At 37.2% G+C, this 25,467-nt stretch overlaps 1 protein-coding gene and 1 long non-coding RNA gene across 2 annotated transcripts in view; one reads left to right on the top strand and one right to left on the bottom strand.

Moving 5' to 3' along the window:
- CNGB3 (cyclic nucleotide gated channel subunit beta 3) overlaps positions 1-25,467 on the bottom strand; it is a 150,847-nt gene that overhangs the window by 74,257 nt on the left and 51,123 nt on the right. The window contains 4 exon segments of the mRNA XM_007176107.2: positions 4,499-4,707; positions 5,596-5,724; positions 7,336-7,467; positions 10,535-10,539. Of these exon segments, the coding sequence (XP_007176169.2) occupies positions 4,499-4,707; positions 5,596-5,724; positions 7,336-7,467; positions 10,535-10,539 (475 nt within the window).
- LOC103010944 (uncharacterized) lies at positions 3,997-11,230 on the top strand. Its single transcript, XR_450480.1, has 3 exons — positions 3,997-4,068; positions 6,171-6,308; positions 11,135-11,230. It is a non-coding gene; the product is annotated as an uncharacterized LOC103010944 (long non-coding RNA).

The following is a 25,467-nucleotide window of genomic DNA, read 5'->3' as shown; positions in this document are numbered from 1 at the left end:
AGCCACACAGCTCAGAAGAAAAGGGAGTGAGAAAGAAAGAAAGAAAGAAAAAATAAAATAAAATAAATAAAGGTATTAAAATAAGAATATAAAAGTTATTAAAAATAAAAAAATTAAAAAGTAATTAAAAAAAGAAAAAGAAAGAACGAGCAATGAAACCAAAAAACAAAGCCACCAATGATAACAAGTGCTAAAAACTATACTAAAAGAGAAAAAAAGAAAACCCCAAAAAACAAAAATGGACCAACAGAACCCTAGGACAAATGGTGGAAGCAAAGCCATACAGACAAAATCACACAAAGAAGCATATACATACACACTCAGAAAAAGAGAAAAAGGAAAAAAATATATATATGTATATATATAAAAAAGGAAGAGAGCAACCAAATGAATAAACAAATCTACCAATGATAACAAACTGTAAATACTAAACTAAGATACACATAAAACCAGAAACAAATTAGATGCAGAAAGCAAACCCCAAGTCTACAGTTGCTCCCAAAGTCCACCACCTCAATTTTGGGATGATTCGTTGTCTATTTAGTTATTCCAGAGATGCAGGGTACATCAAGTTGATTGTGAAGATTTAATCCACTGCTCCTGAGGCTGCTGGGAGAAATTTCCCTTTCTCTTCTTTGTTCGCACAGCTCCTGGGGTTCAGCTTTGGATTTGGCCCTGCCTCTGACTGTAGGTTGCCTGAGGGCATCTGTTCTTCACCAAGACAGGACAGGGTTAAAGTAACAGCTAATTAGGGGGCTCTGGATCACTCAGGCTGGGGGGAGGGAGGGATATGGAATGCAGGGTGAGTCTGCGGCGGCAGAGGCCGGCATGACATTGCAACAGCCTGAGGCGCGCAGTGTGTTCTCCCGGGGAAGTTGTCCCTGGACCACGGGACACTGGCAGTGGCGGGCTGCACAGGCTCCCAGGAGGGGAAGTGTCGATAGTGACCCATGCTTGCACACAGGCTTCATGGTGGCTGCAGCAGCAGCCTTAGCTTTTCATGCCTGCCTCTGGTGTCCGCGCTGATAGTCGCGGCTCATGCCCGTCTCTGGAGCTTGTTTAGGCAGTGCTCTGAATCCCCTTTCCTTGCGCACCCCGAAATAATGGTCTCTTGCCTCTTAGGGAGTTCCAGAATTTTCCCTGGACTCCATCCCAGCTAGCTGTGGCACACTAACCCCCTTCAGGCTGTGTTCACGCAGCCAACCCCAGTCCTCTCCCTGGGATCTGACCTCTGAAGCCCGAGCCTCAGCTCCCAGTCCCCACCCACCCCAGCGGGTGAGTAGACAAGCCCCTTGGGCTGGTGAGTACTGATCGGCACCGATCCCCTGTGCAGGAATCTCTCCACTTTGCCCTCTGCACCCCTGTTGCTGAGCTCTCCTCCGTGGCTCTGAAGCTTACCCCCTCTGCCACACCTTGTCTCTGCCGGTGAAGGGGCTTCCTAGTGTGTGGAAACCTTTCCTCCTTCACAGCTCCCTCCCACTGGTGCAGGTCCCATCCCTATTCTTTTGTCTCTGTTTTTTCTTTTTTCTTTTGCCCTACCTGGGTATGTGGGGAGTTTCTTGCCTTTTGGGAGGTCTGAGATCTTCTGCCAGCATTCAGTAGGTGTTCTGTAGGAGTTGTTCCACATGTAGATGTATTTCTGATGTATTTGTGGGGAGGAAGGTGATCTCCAGTTCCTACTCCTCTGCCATCTTGAAGTCTCTCTGTAGGCACTTATTTTTAATATGTAACCCTATTTAATTCTCTCTGTCTCTTTTAAGCCTCATTATTACGCAGGCAACATTTATTCTGAGGAAGCTTACTTTAGAAAGGGTATGATAATTGCACTTAAATCTTTTTCAAACAGATAGTCTTTGAAGACCCTCATCTAAGGTATTATTATATTTATTTATTGTTTACCTCTTCTTTTAAATAATTCATAGAAACTCCATAATTTCACATAGAACAGATATAAATGTTTCAAGATAATAATATCATATAATACAACTACAAGGTACATTAAACTGTTATTCAAGGGAAGAAAATCCTTGAACCAAGATTGCCATTAATTCACTCCTCCAAACATTTTTGAGTATACCCTCTGAATTCCTAGGATAAATAGGGAAATGAATTGAATACTGTCCCTACTCTCAAAAAACTTATTATCAGGTAAGAAAGCGAGCTGCCTATACAAATAGGAGACAAGAGGAAGTTAGTGTGTGGCCATTCATTCATTTGATTCAGTCAGCAATTCACTGCACATCTTCTAGAAGCCAGACCCTAGGCTAGGTGTTCACATTGTCTTACTTAATCTTCACAATAAGTTTATGAGGTCGGTGGTACTAGTTCTATTTTACGGATGACAAAGATAGTACACAATGAAAGGGTAAATTTATTTTTCTCAAGTATTGCTGTAAGTTAATTTCAGAGGCAAAATTTGACCCTGGGCTATTTGTTTCTGCTACAACGTAGTGAACTTAATTGTTATTTAACAATTAAATAACAGAAGTGTGAGTAAAATGTGCAGAGCACAGAGAAGGGAGTTGTTAATTTTCTCTAGAACAGTTTATAAATAGTAGCTAATGGACCAAAAGCAGTTGACTATAATGGCAGGCCTGATAGACGTGGTCACTAGACGGCTCTGAGCGTTTCCCTGGATCCTTGTGATTGGCAGTCTTAGCAAAGTGTTGTGGGTGCAAGTCTCATATCTACATAACCTCCATGGTGTCATTCCCAGCTCTATTCCTGCTGTTTATAAAGGACATTTTAAATAAGCAACTCTTTTTGTTGGTCCTTGAATCAAAATTCTGTTCTCTGTGCAGCACCATTCTCAGAAGAAACATACTGCACATAAATGCTGTGGAAAACTTGTAAACCCTCCCAATTCCCTCTATTGTGGCCTCCAGCACCTCAATCTGGTATCTGTTTTCCCTCAAGCCCTTGGGGAATTGATATTTCCATCCTCCAGTTCTGGAATATCTGTCAACTATAGGTATTTAATAAATGTTTGTTGAATGAGTGAATGAATGAATAATTTGATGGTGTAAAACAAATTTCACATAGATAGCTAAATGTAGTGAGACTTTCAGGTTGGGTACTCAACTTGCATAGTCCTTTTAGCAAAATGTAATCAAGTTTCAAAGTCTAAAACTACCTACTCTACATTAAAGAAACCATTAAACTTTATTTGAACAAACAAAGCAATTAGTTCCTGCTCTATATTTGTAGCTTGTGATAATGCATTTTAAATAGAGCCCATTGAGTGTGTTTTTATTGGTTATTTTTCTTGGTTTTAACACTCCATTGTGTGCAAAGACCTCTTAGAAAATTGAAAATAAAAGTCTCTCCTTACTGATTTTGTCATTTTCCATTTGTCAAACATTGATTTTCTCCCCCCTTTGTGCACCTAATGCAGGTTGAAATTAGTGCCCCCTTTTGAAATTAGTGTCCCCTTTTTTGGGTGTTATTTCTTATTTGTACACATCTTCATTCATCAAACTGCCAGTGAACTTAGGGGATCATGCTGGTGAGTTAACTAATGCTCTGAAGTCCACACAAGGAATATTTTGAATAGATTTTTGCTATAGCTTTAGCTCTTGCCTTTAGAATTTCTTCCTAGCAAAGATTTCAAATATAGGGGGCATTCCTCAACAAATAATATTTTTTAAAGAAAAAAATGACCCGAACTCCTTTCAGCATTTTGATAACTTAGAATCATCTGGAGATTCAAAAGAAAATATTCAGGAGATTAAGGAGACTACCCCTCTTCTTCAAAAACATATATGAACCCAAGATGCCATACACTTGGTTGCTCTGCTCTTCCTACTTTGACATTGGAAGATCTGTTCCATGCAGCCCTCACTGCAACTGTGACGAGGATATCACAGTGGACATCAGTTGGAAAGGAAGCATTGTTCTAGTTAGCTGGGGAAGGGCCCAGAGGTGGGGTGCAGGGTATAAGAGGCTGTACGATTTGGGTGTGTACTTGTGAAAACATAGTCTTCTCTTTCTGTCTTAGATTGATTGGATTGGCTCTGAAATTCCCTCAACAGTGAGAATAAATCCAGGAGAAGATGATTTCTCCTAAGGGTAAGAATGATATTTCTGAAGTGGACAAAACACTGCATTTGATGATGAGGAATGAGGTGTGATGAATCTGGAAAGTGAAGAGTGAAAAGAGGATAGGCACCAGACACAGTTCCAGGCACCCTACCTGCATTAATTCATTCAGTCTTCTCATCAGTATTATGAAGGTACTATTGTTATTTCCATTTTTAAAATGAGGAAACTAAGGCACAGGGAGATGCATGGCCCCCAGCACGTGGTGATTGCTCAGTGGTTGTTTTGTTATTGTTGTGGTTATTATTATTGTTATTATACTGGTGGTTCCAGTGGTTAAAGACCCATACATGCAGACAATCAGTCAGACATTAAATAACACAATGTTGTTAATTTGGTTTTTTTGTAGTTCAATCTGATATTCCTTTGTCAGTTTGTGCTTCTCCCGAGCCCTACTTACTATTATGTCTCCTCCTCTAATAAACTGGAGTCTGGGCTGGATTAACAGCAAATCGAAAAGGTAGATGGTATCACATATGATGTCCGTAATAAGCCAGTAGCGTGCGTTGTTTGGTGTTTCATATGGGAAAATGATGCGCAGCGGTATGAGCCAGCAGTTCCAGTTAAAGGCAATGGTGACAAGCAAGAGCCACAGGAGATAGAATCGATCTAGAAAAATAGCGACTGGAGTAATCCACATGGCATGTAAAAAACATTAAAATAATTCTGTTGCTTAGTTTGGTAAAGTTGGGGCACTACCATCTGGAAATTAGCAATTTGTGTAAGAGACTCTGTTTAAAACATTCAGCACAATTCTGCCCCTAGAGCCGAGGCATTGGGGTTTACGAGGGATGAGTCATCTAATCAGCTTTTCTGACATTAGAGAGTGTTCTTCCTGTCTCCTAGAGAAGTGGCCACTGAGTCTGTCCCCATGAGTGACTGTACTATTTAGATCAGGAAAGGGGAACCCAAGGAAAAGTCAGAGGTGCCGTGTCCAGGAGAACTGACTCAAAGGGCTTTATGCTGGTTGGTAATTAAGCTGCAGGATCACCCAGGGCTTGTGAGCCAAAGGCCGCATCTTGCCCACAGGGGTGTGACTGAAGTGGGGAGGGGGCAAATCAGCCAGTGAAGGCAGTCCATGACCCTGCACACGGGGCTTTCCTCTGCCCAAGGGAAGCTGTAGGAGGGGATTTGTTCAATTGGATTAATTAACAATGTGAAGCCATGGAGGATGACAGACATTTTATAATGATTATTTTTTTTGGGGGGGGGGTGTGCAGTGAACATATTACTTAATGCTTTGGGACTTCTTTTGGAAGTTAATTAGGGACAGGACAGGCCCTGGACTATTTTAAAAACACACAGGAATATTTTTATCTCTTATCTTCACTGGAAAGGGGAAAACAACCCACTGCAGATAATACAGTTTAAATTCTGCTTTCTAGATAGGTTCAGAACACTGGCTAGAGAAAATGGAAGCCATCTGTGACTTTGGGTTTCAGGGGTTCTTGGTAATAGCCAGCCCTCCCACTGAGATAGTCCACCCTTTGATGGTACCTGTGTATGAATCTATGCTTTTTGGAAGTCTGATTCGCTTCAGGTACTCTGTCAGAGGCACCTTCTGATAATGTTCTTCTTTTAGCTTAGCACTGCTTTCTTGTGTTGATGATAAAACTGTGGGCTTTGCTTTACAGGAAAAAAGAGATGAAAACATTTTTAAGAGGTTAGATTAGCTTAATGAGGAAAAAGCTTGGATTTCTTGGAATCAAAACATTCCAAAATCTTCCCCTCTCAATACAGGCAGATGAGGCATTTCATGGCATTTAAAATATTGCCATTTGTGAAAATATCCAAGTAATGAAAACATCAAAATTTGGAAATAAATAGCAGGTTTAAAGTTTAAATTAAGTGTCCGAAAGATGTTACAAATAGGATATTTTAAATACAAGTTTCATTCCCACATATTTTGGAGCATAAATAGTTAGTGCTTTGGATTTACATTGAACAGAAACATTACAAATGTGCACCATTCCACAGGTTTCAGTTTCATGCTTCTTTTTTTTTTTTTAAGTCTTTATTGAATTTGTTACAATATTGCTTCTGTTTTATCTTTTGGTTTTTTGGCCGCAAAGAATGTGGGACTCAGCTTCCTGACCAGGAATTGAACCGGCACCCCCTGCATTGGAAGGCAAAGTCTTAACCACTGGACCACCAGGGAAGTCCCCTAGTTTCATGCTTCTTTAGCTTCATTTATATCCTTCCAGTTATGGGTAAGTAAAGTTCAAAATATTCTTTCAACAAATCTTTATCAAGCTATAATGACTATATTTTAGACCCTTCTCTTTAAAAAGAAACTGTATATAATACATAGTTCATTTTGAAAATCCAACTTTCTTCATACAGAATTATAAGGAAATCCTCAACTCCATCCCATGTAATTAACAATTTAGTTTTTATTTATCTGTTATTAAACAACACACTTTCTTCTCTACTTTTTCTATACATTTATAAACATTTTATATAGATATAATCATGGTATATATATGTATATATACTATATATATACATATATACAACATGTATCTATGTATATATGACATATATATCACTTTTGTGCTCTACTTTATTGTACATATTAATTTTTCATAAGCACATTTCTGTAATTATTAGATAGACTGATAATTTTCTCTCTCCTTATGTGATTAGTTCACTGATGTCCTTTGCTCTGTTGTGTACTCAGGTAGTATTCTTGTATTCTTATTATAAGTGCTTTGTTTATTATGGGTATTATTAATTAATATTTACAATAAAACTTGCTATAACAGATATTGTTGTTGGCCTGTGCATATTCTGTGGGCCAGAGGTCATGTGCAGAAGGTTCCTGCATCTCTCTGCCTCGGGGATTTCTCCCAGCTGGCTTGCTTAAAATGCTGGAGTATTAGCAACATTCCCCAGCAGCAACCCTCAGCCAATGAAGGACAGGAGTTGATGTGTTGATACCCCAGCTTCCTCCTCCTTCAGGATAATTCTGATGTGTCATCCACACAGATTTTCAGCTGGCTCAAGCCCCAGTGACCCACAGCAGTAATGCTTCATTAACACACCTTTATTGTCTTAACTCCCTTCTCTGTCTCTCTTGCTCACACTCACCTCCTGGAGCACCCTCAATATAAAATATTTATAGCTAAATCACTGTCTTGGGGTTGGCTTTTGGGGAACCTCAAACTAAAACATTTGCAAAATACATGTCCACTCATAACCTCCTTCTTCCTGGTACTTTGAGGTCACACTGCCCACCAGTTTGGGGGCTGCTTTCAGGTGAGGACATATCACCTTCCACCAACTTTCTCTTGTAGAAATCTGTTCTTTGACGCAATCTCCTCACTAGGTTGTGTAGCTGGGCATCGGCATACTCATTAATAACAGGGGCTCCAAGTGGTTTGGTTTTTGGACTAAATGAGAAAAAAAAAAATAGTGACAGAGTTGGACCCATGAGGAGAAACATACAGGGAAGGGATTAAGTCTCTTCACCTTCCTTATATACCCAAGATTATTAACTGCTCCTTTCTGCAATTGGATAGAACAACTTAAGCATTCAATTTGATGGAAATAGTGCTCATGCAATATAGATCTGTCATTGAAAAATTAGAATCCAGAAATAGCAAATGAGTGTTCTTGACTGTGGTTCTGCCATTAGACTGTATAGTGAGAAGAAAAAAAGCTATAGTTGACACAATAGGCAGAGTTCTAAGATGGCTCCTTTGTGTACATGTCTGCATAATCCCAGGGAAAATGAATATGGTGGATTTTACTCCCATAATTAGTTGTGTTATGTGGCTCAGTTGACTTTAAGATAAGGAAATTATATAGCTGGGCCTGATGTAACCAAATGAGCCCTTTAAAAACAGAGAGTTTCTCCAGATAGTGACAGAAGAAAATGTCAGAGATTTGAAGCACAAGGGGAAATTTACTTGAGAGAAATTCTCCGTTTTTGGCTTTGAAGGAGAAAAGGGTCCCCTGATAAGAATTGCATGAGGCCTCTAGGAGCTGAGGGTGATCCCTGGCTAGTTAACAAGGAAACAAGGACCTCAGTCCTGCAACCATAAAAAACTGCATTTTGCCAATAATTTGAATGAGCTTAGGAGATTCTTCTTTGGTGCCTCCAAGTAAGAGCCCAGCCAGGCCTGGCTGACACCTTGATATCAGCTGTGTAAGACCTTAAGCAGAGAACCCAGACAAGCCCAACCAGACTTCTGATCTATGGAACTATGAGCTAGTAAATGGGTGTTGTTTTAAGTCTCTAAAATTGCCATAACTTGTTATTCAGCAGTAGAAAACTAATATATCTAGTGTGATTTAATGAACTTCCCTTCTAAGAAAACATAGAAAGCATAACATACAGTAAGTCCCCTACATACGAACGAGTTCCGTTCCAAGAGCGTGTTCGTAAGCCCAATTTGTTCATAAGTCCAACAAAGTTAGCCTAGGTACCCAACTAACACAATTGGCTATATAGTACTGTCCTGTATTAGGTTTATAATACCTTTTTTTTCACACAAATAATACATTAAAAACAAACAAAAAATAAAGAAAACATTTACAGTTTTACAGTACAGTACCTTGAAAAGTACAGTAGTACAGTACAACAGCTGGCATATAGGGGCTGGCATCGAGTGAACAGGCAAGAAGAGTTACTGACTGGAGGAGGGAAAGGAGGTGGGAGATGGTAGAGCTGAAGGATTGTTAGCAATAGGAGACAGAGGGCAAGCTGCAATTTCACTCACACCTGACGTTGATGGCACATGTTCTGGTTCCTTGCTGGATTCAAGTCTATCTACCCTTTTGAAAAAATTATCCAGTGATGTCTGGGTAGTAGCTCTTTTTTTCTCATCATAAATGACACGGTAGCACTGGATTGCATTCTGAATGGCTGCTGCAACCTTCGTGTGCCGTTCTATGTTCGGGTCCTGTGCCTCAAAAGCTAACAGTGACTCCTCAAATAAAGAAAATCCCCTTGCTATTCCCTGCATCATGAGTCTCTTTCGTTCTTCAGTTACTTCTTCCTCTTGTCTCTCTTTGTCCTTCCTCTGGGCCTCCAATTCCGTCAGGTCTTCATTAGTAAGCTCCTTGTGTTTCACAGCAAGGAGTTCAGTGAAATTGTTCTCTTGCAGATCTAGCTCCAGCTTCTCACTGAGAGTCACTAAGTTTCTGAAGACCTCTTTGGACTCCTCATCCACCTTCTCAAATCCATAAAAATCACGACCAAACTGCGGGCAAAGTTTCTTCCAAACCCCATTCATGGTGACGGCTGTAACCTCATGCCAAGCAAAGTCAATGTTTTTTTTTTTTTTTTTTTTTATGGCCTTGTAGATGTTATAGTCCTTCCAAAATTGTTGCAAGGTTGTTCCTGATTTGTTACTCACCTTTACTGCGTGATGAAAATTGTGACATAAATATTTCTTGAAAGTCCCTATAACTCCCTGGTCCATAGGTTGAATGAACGACGAAGTATTCCGTGGCAGATTCACTACTTTGACACTGGGATGAAAGTCGTCTATGAATGGGAGGTGGCCCAGAGCACTGTCCAGCAACAAAAGAATGTTGAATGGGACATCTTTTTCCAAGCAATATTACTCTACCTCCGGGATAAAGGGTGGAAAAACCAGTCCTTTAAAATGGTCTGTGTAACCCAGGCTTTGGGGTTACTCTTCCACACAACAGGAAGAGAACCCTTGGCTATGTTTTTAAGGGCTCCTGGGTTCTCTGAATGATAAACTAAGAGAGGCTTCAGCTTCATATCACCAGAAGTATTGCCACCAAACAACAGAGTTAGCCTATCCTTTGCTGCTTTATAGGTTGGCATCAACTTTTCCTCCTTACTGATGTAACTTTGGTCTGGTATCCCCTTCCAGTACAGTCCTGCCACATTCACATTAAAAACCTGCTTGGGCAAATACGTGCCTTCATCAATAATTTCTTGAAGCATTTCAGGAAATTCCTGGGCAGCTACCGTATCTACACGCGCTGCCTCGCCACTTACTTTTATGTTGTGAATGTTGGCTCTAGCCTTGAATCGATGAAACCAGCCATGGCTGGCATTAAAAGATGCGCCCTCTGATTCTTCAATGTGTTTCTTCTTCAAGTCTTCATAAAGGCTTTTAGCTTTCTCTTGAAACAGCATTAAGCTGAGCAGGACTCAGTGCTGATGCTGATCCTGCAACCACAGGGTGGAGAAGTTTCTCCATCTCCTCCATCACTTCCCCACGATTCTTCAACATTATTGTCAGCATCATCGGCACAGCAGACTTCACATGTTCCATGACCTTGTCCTTGTTCTTTAGAATCATGCCGATGGTTGAATGATTCATGTTATAAGAATGAGCGATGTCTACCATCTTTTCGCCTCACTCCCCTCTCTCAGTTATTTTCACTTTTGTTTCCATCATTATTGCTTGGTACTTCTTATCAATAACAGCTACATCATCGCTGCTTTTACGCTTGCTTCCAGACATCCTGGGCTTGAAATAAAGACACTGTACTACTGTACTTTATATAATACTGTATAGTAAAATACACAAAAGCACAACCACTTGTAGAGAATGCATGCATGTGACAATGTATGCCAGACACATGAACTAACTTAAATGATTGGACATGTGAACGTATGTTCACGTCTTTGAAAGTTTGCAACTTGAAAGTTCATAGGTAGGGGACTTACTGTATAAACTAGTATACTTCATAATGATCTAAGTTTCCTCACAGCTTTTCCTCAGAGTTCTAACTCACTCTCTACTTTCCTTCTGAGTATGACACTGGGTCTACACAGGCCCCCATAAGTTCTATCCGTTCTCACCTCCTCACACGCATCGTTGTCCTCTCCATCTCACTTCCAAACTGGAACCCATGCGGTTCACATTGGAAATGGGTAACCTGTGGATTCCATTTAAAGAGCCTCTCTCCACTAATATCCATTTTCCACCAGGTCTACAAATATATCACAAATCTAGTTGTTTACAAATTCCCCAACCATCGGTGTCTTTCTCTCTCTCCTTATAATTATCATAGTATAACTTATACCTCTTTCAAATGTCTAAAGTTCTGCTTCAGCATCAAGATTCTTCAAGTGTGTCCCACTAAGACCTCTATAAACCATTCAAGAATGGAGAAGATGGAGCCACAATGGAAGAAAATCTGATACATCGTACACAATACAGAAATAGGAGGGCATTCAGTCTACAAAACCAAGAAAACCTTTTTTTCTGATTAAGATGTGTTGTCATTTATATCATTTCATAAATTTCTGCTTAAAAATCTTAGTCTGCTTAGAAGTTTATTCATCCATCAAACAGTTATTGAGTTTCTACTTTTTATACTGGAAATAGAAAGATAAGTTAAACAGATACTAGCCCTATGGATGTTCATAGTTTAATTGGGAGAGGCAAGGATGTAAATAAGTAGCTAATAGTAAGTAATAAAAATATGTACAAAATGCTATGCTCACACTGAACTTGGCCTGGGGTATCAAGGAGTGGCTTCACAGAGGAAGCATCCTAAGTCTGGAAGGATTAGAAGGTCTTTGACAGCAAAATGAAATAAGGGCCTTCCAGGCCTTGAGAACAATATGTTCAAAGATGTGAAAAAAATATGACATGTTCAGCAAGTATTTTGGTGTGACTGGAAGACAGTGTGTACGTGGAGGGCACCAGGTGGTGGAGTGTGTCAGGAGTGATGGTGGTTAGGTCTGGAAAGGTGAGTGGGGTCAGCTTATGATGGTTCCTGTATGATCTGCTTAGGAGTTTAAACATTGGCCTATGGGCTTATAGGAACCAATAGAGAATATTAAGCAAATGAGGGGTATGTGCAAATAGAAGTTTTGGAAAAGTAACAATAGTGGGAGAGTTGAAGAGGAGCAGTGTAAATGCACGGAGGCAAAGAAAGAAGTTAATAGATTAGGTTAGAGTGGATGAGGGAAAAAGAGAGGGACTAAAGAACTTATTTAGAGGCAGAAATCAAAGAATTTGAACTTTCTGGGTTTTTTGGATAAATCCAAATAAAGAATCAAGAATAATTTCTAAGTTTTTATTACAAGTGACTAAATTCACAACGATTACTATTACAAGAGACCAGATATATGAAAACATTAATATAAATTGAAATTCAGAAGGAGATGTTTGTATGTAGTGGGCATATGGAAAAAATGAGTCGTGTGTTTGTGTATGTGTGTGTGTGTGTGTTCAGTTCATGGTGTTTATAAGACACTGTGTGATAGGACCTTGCTTGTGATACCCAGGAAACATTCAGGAATACAGTTCTGGCAACAAGATCTTGGTGATCCAGTGCATATGGGGTGTTTGAAACAATGTTTATATTTGACATTATCATAGACTGACATTTTCAAGATCAGGAACTGTATGTTTTCTTTATATTCCACAAGATCTAGGACAAGGTAGGTTTTCAATAAATGCTTATTGAATAAATAAACCCACTACTTCCAATCTTTTTTGACCTTATTTGATGTACCTCAATGCACTAAAAAAATCCATAAAAAGAAAAGTTGAGAATTGGTGAATCATTGACTGTAAAGTCAGGTATTCAAACTGTCAAAATGTCTAATTCAAGCCCTAAGACTTAAGGAGAATGTTTTTCTTTTCCTGAATTATCTGTAAGTCCTATTTGACCATATAATTGCCAATTAACAACACCAGTTTGTACTGTGCAAACATACCTCACAGTTAACATGCTAAAAATTGTATGAGAAAGCATGTCAGCATTTCTAATCCATAGCTATATTTCACGTATGTATTTTTCTTTTTATATTAGCTGAGCATTAATATGTCAATCTATTCCACCTTCTTTTCTTTTTTTACAGCTTTTTTCTACAGTAATCCTTGCCTATCTTCTTTCCCACCTATATACATACAGAAGTTATGAATGTATTTCTCCTCAGGTAATTTTGTGAATGAAAAAAATGGAGATGAAGAAATATATATTTCATAAAACAAAATACCGAATGGGAGTATAAGAGGGAACAAAAGGTATATGCTTTTTATAACAATGCTTCATTTAAGCTATATTTGATAATTCTAGTTCATAATGTATATTTTTAAAAGAATTATTCCTCATAATTCCTTGATGAAGAATTTGGGAAACAGTAAGTATATTTTACAAATTTTGATAAACAAGCATGAAAGTTTTATTGGTAGCCATCTCTGATTGAGATGGACAAGACTTTTTAAATTTGTATATGTACTTATGGAAGAATAAGAATTAGTTATAGTTAAAAGGCAATTTATTTCTTTTTTGATAAGGATCAGAGAAAACACATTTTTAAAAACATTTGATAGCAAATAAGATAATTATGACAGTATTCATTACTTCCTAAATTCAATCAGATACAGGCAAAAAAATCACATAATCAACAATTGTCCTTGTGTTTGGGATTGTAGAAATTTTTTGCACTCCAGGGCAATGTATTATAGTAGTATTGGGATGGGTTAGAAGTAGGTCTTCCTTTGGTAAAGTGAGAGAAAAGCCAATGGGAAAAGAAAGGTAGGAAAGAAAAACTCGTGGTCTGCAGCTGTACTCAGGAATATCAGTTTTAAGAAAGAGTACATATGTAAAATGTAGATCTTGAACTTGATTGTTTTAAAACTATTGGTGTTTATTAGGACTCCAGGAAAGTTTTCATGTACACCCTGTGATACGTGTTCTCTAGTTTAAGATTGTTGCTTTAGTATAACACAAATGGATGACAAATTTTGATGGGGCAAAATGAGAAGGTGGTGGTCAGAGGAGGAGGAATGATACTTTAATAATGTAAAGGGAAGATATTCAAGAAGAAGGAAAAAGCCTGAGAAAAGATGTGTTAGCTGCTGCCTTGTAGAGGACAATAAAGGCACAAACCTTTTAATATAAAATCTCCAATCACCTATAATTTGGCTTGAAAGTTCCGTTGAGACAAATGAGGAACCGTAACAGAATTCTAAGAAGAAGAGGTACGTTTTTAGCTATGTTTTAGAAAGTAATTGAAAAAAGGAAGATGATAATTAGTTGTGGTGAGGAAGACGTGTGACTTGAAGAGGGAAGAGTGTTGAGCTAAAATATGTGGATTAATGTAACAGCAGGAAATGTCAAGTTTGGTGAATGTACTACATTGAATAGTGTTCTGCCGAAATTCATGTCCATCCAGAACCTCAGAATGTGACTGTAGTTGGAAATAAGGTCTTTACAGATGTAACTAAGTTAAGATGAGGTCATACTGAAGTAGAGTGGGCCTTTAATCTAATGACTGGAGTCCTTCCTTATAAGAAGGCCAAGTGAAAACATGGAAGAAACACACAGGGAGAGTGCCATATGTCCACAGAGGCAGAGATCGGAGTGATGCCTCTACAATCCAAGAAACACCAAAGATTGCTGGCAATGGCCAGAAGCTAGGAGAAAGGCATGGAACAGATTCTCCCTCAGAACTTCCAGAAGGGCCAACCTTGCCAATACCTCGATTTCAGGCTTCTAGACTCCAGAATTGTGAGAATAAATTTCTGTTGTATTAAGCCACTCAGTTTGTGGTAAGTTGTTATGGCAGCCTTAGGAAACTAATAGAATTAGCAAAGTGGATAATTGTGATACCACACGGGCAACTCAGATGGAGACATAAGTTGTAAGATAAATAGAAATATATTAATATATGGTAAACTTGAGGTGTGAATAAATAATACATTCAGTGTATCGGGCAGTTGAGAAGGGAGTCTCCCCTATCAGTAAGGGAGACTGAACTGGAGAAGTTGAACTAAGAATCATCTATCTAGAGGATATGGTGGAAATTATACAGAAAAACAGAAGACTGGGAGGCCACAACCTTGGAATTTGCTGACATTTAAGGAGTAGCACAAGTAAAGGAACCGAGAAGTAGCAGTTAGAGAAGTAAAGCTGAGAGAGAAAAATATCACAGAAATTGGGGAAGCTAAGAGTTTGACAAAAGAAGTCAGAACACAAAGTGAGTAAGATGGGGACTAGGGGAGGACTTTAAATTTAGCAAGTAAGATTTCATTGGTAATTTTTAAGAAAATTGGTTGGGGAAAATTTTAATGTCATCAAATTTTGTCATTTTTCTCTTCATTTGTCTTAACAAGTATTTTGTAAAAGAAGTACTTAGAACCTGCCTTTGTTCTCTAAATAATATTTTAGATTTCCATTCATTAGTTCCTAAATTCATTTAAAAGTAGTATTTATTTCTTATAATAAGATCTTCTTGAATAATTTTTGGCTTTTGCAAACTTTGCTAGATTCTTCTTAATTAATGCTTAATTAAGAATTAATTCATTTTTCAATGACTTAACTCATTTAAAAAATTCCAGTTGGTCAAAGTCTTTAAAACTTGCTATTTCTGTCTTGAATAACAGACAGGAATTAGGTAAAGAAAATTATACTCCAGGAAAGGTGTGAGCAAAATGAAGGAGTAGGAAGACCCTGAATTCACCTCCTCACACAGGTACATCCAAATTACAACTACCTATGAGCAACTATCTAACAGAGCAACTGTGCATGGGAAAGACCTGAAGACTAGCAGAAATAATTTTACAACTAAAGATATAAAGACGGGACCACAACAAGATGGGTAGGAGGGGTGGAGACATGGTATAGTCAGGACCCACATTCCTGGGTCAGTGATCCACAAATGGGAGGAATATCACAATCAGAGAGGTCCTCCCCAAGGAGTGAGGGATCTGAGCCCCAAATTGGGCTCCTCAGACTGGTGGTCCTGCATTGGGGAGATGAACCCCTGAAGTGTCCAGCTTTGAAAACCAGTGGGGCTTATGTTTGGGAGAGCCAGAAGGCTACAGGAAACAACGACTCTGCTTTAAAAAGGTGCATGTAAAATCTCACTCTCTACATGTCTTAGCACAGAGGCAATAGTTTAAGAGGAACGTGGGTCAGATCCCCTTGCTCATCTTGAAAAGCCTCCTGGAGAGGCAGGAGGCAACTGGGCCTCCCCCTGGGGATGAAAATGCTGGCTGCAGACATTTTTGGGAGCTTGTTGCACTGTGTGGACACTGGTGCTGGAAAGTGTCATTTAGGAATCCTCCCTCTAGCATATTAGCACTGGGGGCTTACCTGCCTACCAGTGGACTGGCACCAGACCCACTGCCTCTTATCCACGAAGGGATCTGGCTGTGACCACTGGAAGGCTGGTACCAGTCTTGTGGCCCCATGGCCCCCAGGCTTAGCAGCCAGGCATGTGGGGACCCAGCCCCACCTACCACTGGGCCACAGTCACTGCATGAAGCAAGGCCTTGCAGTCAAGTGGGCTGGGGAAAGCCTTGCTTAACAGTGTGCCCACAGAAGTCAGACCTACCACAGCAGACGGGGGTTCACAGCCCACATGGGACACGTTTAGAGCATATATCTCTGGTGACCACAAGAGTATAAGACTAGAAATCAACTACAATTTAAAAAAATGCAAAACACACAAACACTTGTAGTCGAAACAATATGCCACTAAACAACCAGTGGGTCACTAAAAATATCCAAGAGAAAATAAAAAAATACCTGAAGACAAATGAAAATGAAAACACAACATTCCAAAATCAATGGGAGGCAGCAAAAGCAGTTCTAAGAAGGAAGTTTATAGAGATACAGACCTACCTCAGAAAGCAAGAAAAATCTCAAATAACACTCTATCTTTAAATCTAAAGAACTAGAAAAAACAAAAACAAACAAAGCTCAAAGTTAGAATGAAGGAAATAATAAAGTTCAGAGCAGAAATAAATGAGAGACCAAAACTAAACAAACAAACAAACAAACAAATAAATAAATAGAAAAGATCAATGAAACTAAGAGCTGGTTCTTTGAAAAAATAAACAAAATTGACAAACCTTTATCCAGACTCATCAAGAAATAAAGAGAAATAAATAAATAAAATCAGAGTAAATAAAATAAAATAAAATCAGAAATGAAAGAAGTTTCCTCTGATACTGCAGAAATACAAAGGATCATAACATGAGCAATTATACACCAATAAAATGAACAATCTGGAAGAACTGGATAAATTCCTAGAAATGTACGGTCTTCCAAGAGTGAATCAAGAAGAAATAGATAAATATGAATAGACCAATTATCAATAATGAAAGTGAGTCTGTACTAAAAACTCCAACAAACAAAAGTCCAGGACAAGATATTTATGATAAAAACTCTCAACAAAGTGGGTAAAGAGGGAACATATCTCAACATGAAAAAGGCCATGTATGACAAATCCACAGCCAACATCTTACTCAATGGTGAAAAGCTGAAAGCCTTTCCTCTAAGTTCAGGAACACGATAAGTATACTTTTGCCACTTTTACTCAACATATTATTGGAAGTCCTAGTCACACCAATCAGACAAGAAATAAATTAAAAGCTTTCAAATTTGAAAGGAAGAAGTAAAACTGTCACTATTTGAAAATGACATGGTAATATATATAGAAAATCTTTGACACCAGCAAAAAACTATTAGAACTAATTAATGAATTCAGTAAAGTTGTATGATACATAATTAATATACAAAAATCTGTTGCATTTCTAAGCACTAATAATGAACTATCAGAAAGAGAATTAAGAAAACAATCCCACTCACTATTGCATCCAAAACAAAACAAAAAAATTACCCATGGAAAAATATCCTACCAAGGAGGCAAAAATCTTGTACTCAAAATATCAATGTCATTTTTCACAGAACTAGAAGAAATCATTCTAAAATTTGTATGGAAACACAAAAGATCTCTAACAGCCAAAGCAATCCTGAAAAAGAAAAATGATGAATTTATCATGCTTTCTGATTTCAAACTTTATAACAAACCTAGTGTAGTGTAATAAAAACATTATGGTACTGACCAAAAACAGACACATAGAACAATGGAATGAAATAAAGACCCCAGAAATAAACCCACACATATATGGTCAATTAAATATGACAACAGAAACAGGACTATACAATGGAAGACTCTTCCATAAATGATGTCGGGAAAACTGGACAGTTACATGCAAAAGAATCAAACTGCACCACTTTCCCACACCATATACAAAAATAAACGCATAATGTATTAAAGAATTAAATGTAAGACCTGAAACCACAAAACTCCTGGAAGAAAACATAAGCAGCATGCCCTTTGACATTGGTTTTAGCAATATTTTTTGGATCTGTCTCCTCAGGCAAGGAGAACACAACAAAAATAAACATATGTGACTACATCGAACTATAAAGCTTTTGCACAGGAAAGGAAACTAGCAACAAAATAAAAATTCAGCTTACTGATGGGGAGAATATATTTGCAAACAATATATCCAATAAGGGATTAATATCCAAAATATAAAGTGAGCTCATACAGCTCAACATCAAAAGAACAAAAAACCTGATTAAAAAATAGGTGTAGGATCTGAATAGACATTTTTCTAAAGAAGACATACAGATAACCAGAAGACACATGAAAAGTTGCTCAACATTAGTAATCATCAGGGAACTCCAAATCAAATCCACAATGAGATATCACCTCACACCCATCACAATGGCTATTAAAAAATTACAGGAGTAGGTGAGGATGTGGAGAAAAGGAAAACCTCATGCACTGTTCGTGAAAGTGTAAATTGATTCAGCCACTATGGAAAACAGTATGAAGTTTCTCAAAAAATTAAAAATAGAACTACCATATGATCAAGAGACTCCACTTCTGGGTATTTGCCCAAAGAAAATAAAACACTAATTGGAAAAGATATATGCACCCCAATGTATATTGTAGCACTATTTACAGTAGCCAAGATATTGAAGCAACCTAAGTGTCTATTGGTAGACAAGTGGATAAAGAAGATGTGGTGTATATATATATATACGCACACACATAATATAATATTATTCAGCCATAAAAAAATATTGGCATTTTTTACAACATGGATGGATCTAGAGCCTTACCCTAAGTGAGATAAATCAGCTAGAAGAAGACAAATAATGTATGATCCCAATTATATGTGGATTCGAAAAACAAATAAACAAAAGTATAACAGGCTCATAGATACAGAGAACAAATGGGTGGTTGCCAGAAGGGAAGAGGTAGGGGTGGGTAAAACTGATAAAAAGGATTAAGAGGTACAGACTTCCAGTTATAAATAAGACACATGATGTAATATACATAATAATAAATATGGTCAATAATATTTAATAACTTTATTAGGGGACAGATGGTTACCAGACTTATGGTGGTGATCATTTCATAATTTATGAAAATGTCAAATCCCCATGCAGTATACTTAAAAATAACATAATATTGTACATCAACTATATTTCAATAAAAAAAATATTATTTTCTAATATGGGAAGTTTGGGACGGGGAGAGGAGCAGGTCATTTTTTCAGTCTTGTATTTGTATTAATTAACGATAAATTCAAAGAGATGTCCTCAAAATTTACATTTGAAGAAAAGAAATCTGATTTGAATAAGTGAAAATTTTTGTAGGATTAAATTTGTGAACAAAAATACTTGAAATTTGGACAAAATTCTGGTTTTAAACAATGTATCTTGTGCTCTATCATAAAACCTACAAATTTTAAGCAAAAACTTGGGTCATTAATATATAACTTAACCAATTCTCACTTTGCTGTCTTCTCACATTTACCTCTAAATACTGTGAAAATTTTGAGTTGTCACATTTCACTTCTACATATGGTATAGTTTGTACACATTAATTTGTACATATGGATATTATGATACACAATTTCCTAACCTAAATTATTCTTGATCTGTGTAGAACAGCCTACGATACATTTATGGCTCCAAATCTTGTTTGCAAACCTCTTCCAGCAGTCTACTCTCTAGATCTCTTCTTCTGTTAATCTGTAAGTGCTGGAGGTTGTGTACATAATGCTTATTTTTATTGTTATGAATCACATTCTAATGGTCCATAATAAGTGTGGTGGTGCCTAAGTTTGTTAAAAGTTAAGTGACTACTTAAGACTAAAGTCACCAAAAAGTTACAAAAATATTGCCACATAGATTTTAAATTTATATCCATAAGTCCCATATGTACATGTATATGCACACATATACACATACAAACACATCAACAACACAAGAATAGTAACCCTTTCCAAATCTTTACCCAATTGGAAAGAGAATTTGGATTTCTTTTATAGCATATCAATATCAACATGAAATCATCTTAATACTAATATATTTCATTTTAATAAACATCTTAAATTCCCTAAAGAGTTTCAGGTTTGAGAGTAAAGTAAGCAACAACTATGTTTTTATAATTTCTTTTATACAATATCAGCCTGAATGAGTCAAAGAATATGTTCACAAATGTTCCTGAAAATTGGTGTCTTGGGGAAGTTGAGGCGCATTTTGAATGTCACATTCATTTATGCTACAGATATTTTTGCACAGTAGTTTTCATCAGGAAAGATACCATACTCTGTATTCACTTTGAAGATTCTTTAGTTAATATCCTTCTCTTTCATTTTACACGTGTCCTTACATTTGTTCTTACTTATTAGCTTCCTCTGAGTAAATTGCTGTTTTCTTTAAGAATTGATCTATTAGAATGTGCTATGGACTGAATATTGTCCCCCCCAAATTCATATGTTGATATCATAACCCCCAATGTGACTATTTGGAGATGGGACCTTTAGGAAGGTAATTAAAGTTAAATAGCGTCATAAGGGTGAGATCCTAATCCAACAGGATTGGTGTCCTTATAAGAAGAGGAAGAGACACCAGAGAGCTCTCTCTCTCTCTGTACATTTACAGAAGAGAGGCCAAGTGAGGACATAATAAGAAGGTAGCTGTCTACAAGCCAGGAAGAGAAGTCTTAACAAACAAACTATGACAGCCCTTTGGTCTGGACTTCTAGCTTCCAGAACTGTGAGAAAATAAATTTCTGTTGTTTAAGCTGCCCAGTCTGTGGTATTTTGTTATGACAGCCTGAGCAGACTATTACAGAATGCTTACACGTCTAGAAAAAAAAAGGGTAAATCTATTTTAAGAAGCAGATAAAAAATTAGATCAAGATAATATGCTGAATGCCATAAATCTCTAGAAATGACAGAAAAGATGATTAAGAAAATCTACAGTGATGGAAAACAGGAAATTGCTAGCTGGAAAATAGGAAATGTGAGAAGTTTTTTAGTGACAGAAGGTACATGGCTTCATGTACTCATTAACTCATTTAATTCTCACAAATTCTCACAAATTATGAAGCGCTTAGAGCAGGCCACTGTTGTTATTACTAATGAAGAAAACCACTGCCTAAAACCCTCACAGATATTTCTTGCAAAGTGAGAAGGGTTCTGGAAGTACTCTACCCTTGAAGAGGGTGGTTCAAGAGCCACAGTCTACCATTAGGGTGATTATATGAGGAACAATGTTCACAGTAAGTGAAGTAGGTTGACTTCTTTCTCACCAAGTCTGCATGGAGTGGATGAAAGCAGAAGCAATTGTCTCTAGGGTGGGGCAGTAATACGGGTTTTGGACTGGAGAAGCAGAGCTGTATCCCAGGTGGATGGCAAAACTCAGAGGGAATAAGGGACTATATGCCCAGACAATGAGTTAGTGTTATACCCTTAGCAATTTTTAAATTAAAGTATAGTTTATTTACAAAATTGTGTTAGCTTCAGGTGTACAGCATAGTGATTCAGTTTTTTGGCTGATGTAATTTCAGATATTCCATTATAGGTTATTACAAGATATTGGGTATAATTCATAGTGCTTTACTGTAATCCTTGTTGCTTATCTATTTTTTTCTTAGCAATGTTTTCCCCCACAATCACTGTAGAAAGAAGACAGTAAATGGAACAGAATCCATAGCAATGGCTTATCACGTGGTGGGATGAATTGAGGAGGTGGAGTGAGAGAGGGTTTAGTGGGACTGATCTTCCCCAGATGATGGCAATTAAAGGGGGCAATGTCTGCAGATAATTAAAAAAATATACATAACTAAAAGTCAGTCTTTTTATTGTCACTATGTGCTGATAATAAACAATGTTGATTATAAAATACTTCCATCCCTAAGGTAGCCCACATCTATTATCTCCCTTTGTATACAGCTGATCTACTGAAGTTATGGAGAATTTCAATACAATGATGATCACACAAGCCAAAGATTGTCAAACAATTGTGCAAAATCAGCACTATGAGAAGCATTAAAGAAAATAAAAACTAATACCTGAGGAAATAAAATGAACAAAACAGACAATAATTTTTATAAAAGATTTATATCTTCATGGAGATAAGAGAGAGAATCTATTTTATGTTACTTAGAATGTTAATTGTGAAAGAGAATCAACTAGAGACTTGGAGATAAAAATTTTAATCATCCAAAAATCAAAAATAAAATAGCAACAACAATAAAAACAAAAAAGTTATGAGATTAGCTAAATTGCAGAATGGACAAAACTGAAGAGAGAATTAGTAAGCTGAAGAATTCTCCCAGAATATAACACAGAAGGACAGGAAATATAAAAGCATGCAAGATGTGGTAAGAGGATTGATGGTAAAAAAGGTAAGTAAGACATGAAAGATAGATCTAGAAGTTCTAACAAAAGCTAGATAAGTTCCCAAAGGAGAGAATAGAGAAAAAGAAGGAGATAAATTAATTAAAACTATAGAGAAACCTTTTTTTTAGAGCTGAAGAAATGCACAAGTCTTTAGATTTAAAAGGATCACCAAATGTGAGTGAGATAAGTAAGAGAAAACCCAAACCTAGCAAACTGTTTAAATCTCAGAACATTAAGATTAAAGAGAAAAATCCTAAAAGCTTCCAGAAGTGGAAAAAATTGCCTATAAATAAAGAAGCATTAGATTGGCATGAGATTTCTCATTGGCACTACTGGATACTAGAAATTTCTAGAAAATATTAGAAGACTTAGAAATTTCTAAGGGAAAATGATTTTTTCTTGAACTCCATGGTGTCAAACTTTATGTAAGACCAGCTCTTTGCTTTGCTCAGGAAGACTTAACCTTCCAAGCATAGCTCTGACTTGCTTATAAAGCAGTAAATTCAATATTCATATCAGGCGTTGTATGGAGGTCTCTTCCTCTGATGGTAGGAACATAATTTAAAAGGCAAAATAGTTTAAAAAGAGGAAGCAGGTGAAGGAGTTGGGATTTTCGCTGGTGGAGAATATAGAGCTCCAATAAAAGCTATGTTGAGAAATTCAGTTTACACCTTGAGACTAAAGTAAATTCTCCAACTTTTCCCTGAATCTAAATTTTGAAATCACATGCTGAATAGAGATAAGCTATTTCTTCAGGGCAGACTGTGGGTCTACTCATCCACCTACTAATCTTATCCACCTACTAATCTTAAGTGAAAATATTGCCTAAGTAGATATCTGCACCCAGTTAGTTTTACTGCATCAGAGAGGACAAAATCTAGAGAAAGGACAAGGCTTGGTTTCCTTTCTTTAAGGCACAGTAATACCAATCATTACTAAACCACAGAAGATGAATGCTTTGGGATCTGTCTTCTTCTACTATGAGCAAATTGGGAATGAGATCGTGGATAGCAAGAGGCAGGTGTGACAAAGATAGTGTAGAACAATTTCAACTCCCCCCTCAAAAATGTCAGTTACCTTGAGGCAGATTTGTAATTGTTTTAGCAGCAGTACATGTTGCTGTGGCCTGAGGATGGAACAGAAGCTCATGATGCAGAGATCGACTTCCTCCATAAGGATGCCAGTGGAGAGCTCCTGGCAGGAAGGGCTTCCCTTTGGAGCAATTCAATAATTTAAGTGTAAAGAAAGATAATTTATAAAAAGAGAGAAACCAAGACTGTCTGAGTCAATGAAGCAAAATCACAAGAGAGCCTCAGAGAAGCTGAAAATAGCACAGAAATAAATCAGACTAGGCAATGGAGGAGAATTCAGGGTGCTGATCATCAAATAAGTGGAGTTAGGTTATGATTCTGCACACTGGGGTACAGGACTGTTGAACAGAAGTCTAAACTCTGGTGGCTTGTGTGTAGTTTTGATCAGCTTTTTAAAAATTAAAGTGTAATTGACATACAATATTATATTAGTTTCAGGTGTACAACATAGTGATTCAACATTTACGTATATTATGAGATGATCACCATGATAAGTCTAGTTACCAGATGTCACCATTTAAAATTAATACAATATTATTGTATATTTTTAATACAATATATTCTTTATTCTGTGTATTACATCCCCATGACTTATTTATTTTATAACAGAAAGTTTGTACCTCTTAATTCCCTTCAATTATTTCGCCTATCCCCTTACTCTTCTTCTCTCTGGCAACAATCCATTTGTTCTCTGTATCTATAAGTCTGTTTTAGTTTAGTTTAGTTAGTTTTGTAAGTGAAATCATAAGGTATTTGTCTTTCTCTATCTGACTTAATCCACTTAGCATAATACCCTCTAGGCTCACCCAGTTTGTCCCAAATGGCAAGATTTCATTATTTCTTATGGCTGAGCAATATTCCACCATATATATGTGATATACATGTATATCACATCTTCTTTATCTATTCATCTATCAAATAGACACTTAGGTTGCTTCCATATCTTGGCTACTGTAAATAGTGCTGCAATACACATTGAGGTGCATATATCTTTTCCAATTAGTGTTTTTATTTTCTTTGGGTAAATACCCAGAAGTGGAGTTGCTGGATCATATGGTAGTTCTATTTTTAATTTTTTGAGAAATTTCCATACTGTTTTCCGTAGTGGCTGTACCAGTTTACACTCCTACCAACAGTGAACAAGGGTTTCCTTTTCTCCACATCCTCACCAACACCTGTTATATTTTGTCTTTTTGATGATAGCCTTTCTGAACCCTCCTTGAGTCCCTGGAATAAATCCCACTTGATCATAGTGCATGATCCTTTTAATGTATCATTGACTTTGGTTTGCTAATATTTCATTGAGGGTTTTTGCACCTATGTTCATCAAGTATATTAGACTGTAATTTTTTTGTGTGTGTGAGGTTTTTATCTGGTTTTGGTATCAGGATGATGCCAACCTTGTTGAAAGAGGTTGGAAGTGTTCCTTCTTCAATTTTTCGGAATAGTTTGAGAAGGTTAAGTGTTAACTTTTCTTTAAATGATTGGTAAAATTCACGTGTACAGCTGTCTTGTCCTGGACTTTTGTTTGTTGGGGGTTTGTTTTTTTTAATTTTTTTAGCACTGATTCACTTTCTTTACTGATAATTGGTCTGTTCATATTATCTATTTCTTCCTGATTCAGTCTTGGAAGATTGTACATTTCTAGGAATTTATCCATTTCATCCAGATTGTCCATTTTGATAGTTTCTTATGATCCTTTGTATTTCTGTGGTGTCAGAGGCAACTTCTCTTTCATTTCTGATTTTATATATTTGGGTTCTCTCTATCTCTTGATGAGTCTGGCTAAAGGTTTATCAATTTTGTTTATCTTTTCAAAG

Source organism: Balaenoptera acutorostrata, chromosome 17, assembly GCF_949987535.1.
Source record: "Balaenoptera acutorostrata chromosome 17, mBalAcu1.1, whole genome shotgun sequence".
NCBI lineage: Eukaryota > Metazoa > Chordata > Mammalia > Artiodactyla > Balaenopteridae > Balaenoptera > Balaenoptera acutorostrata.
Note: the sequence above shows the minus strand (reverse complement) of the source record. Positions and strands in the feature narration are given on the sequence as shown.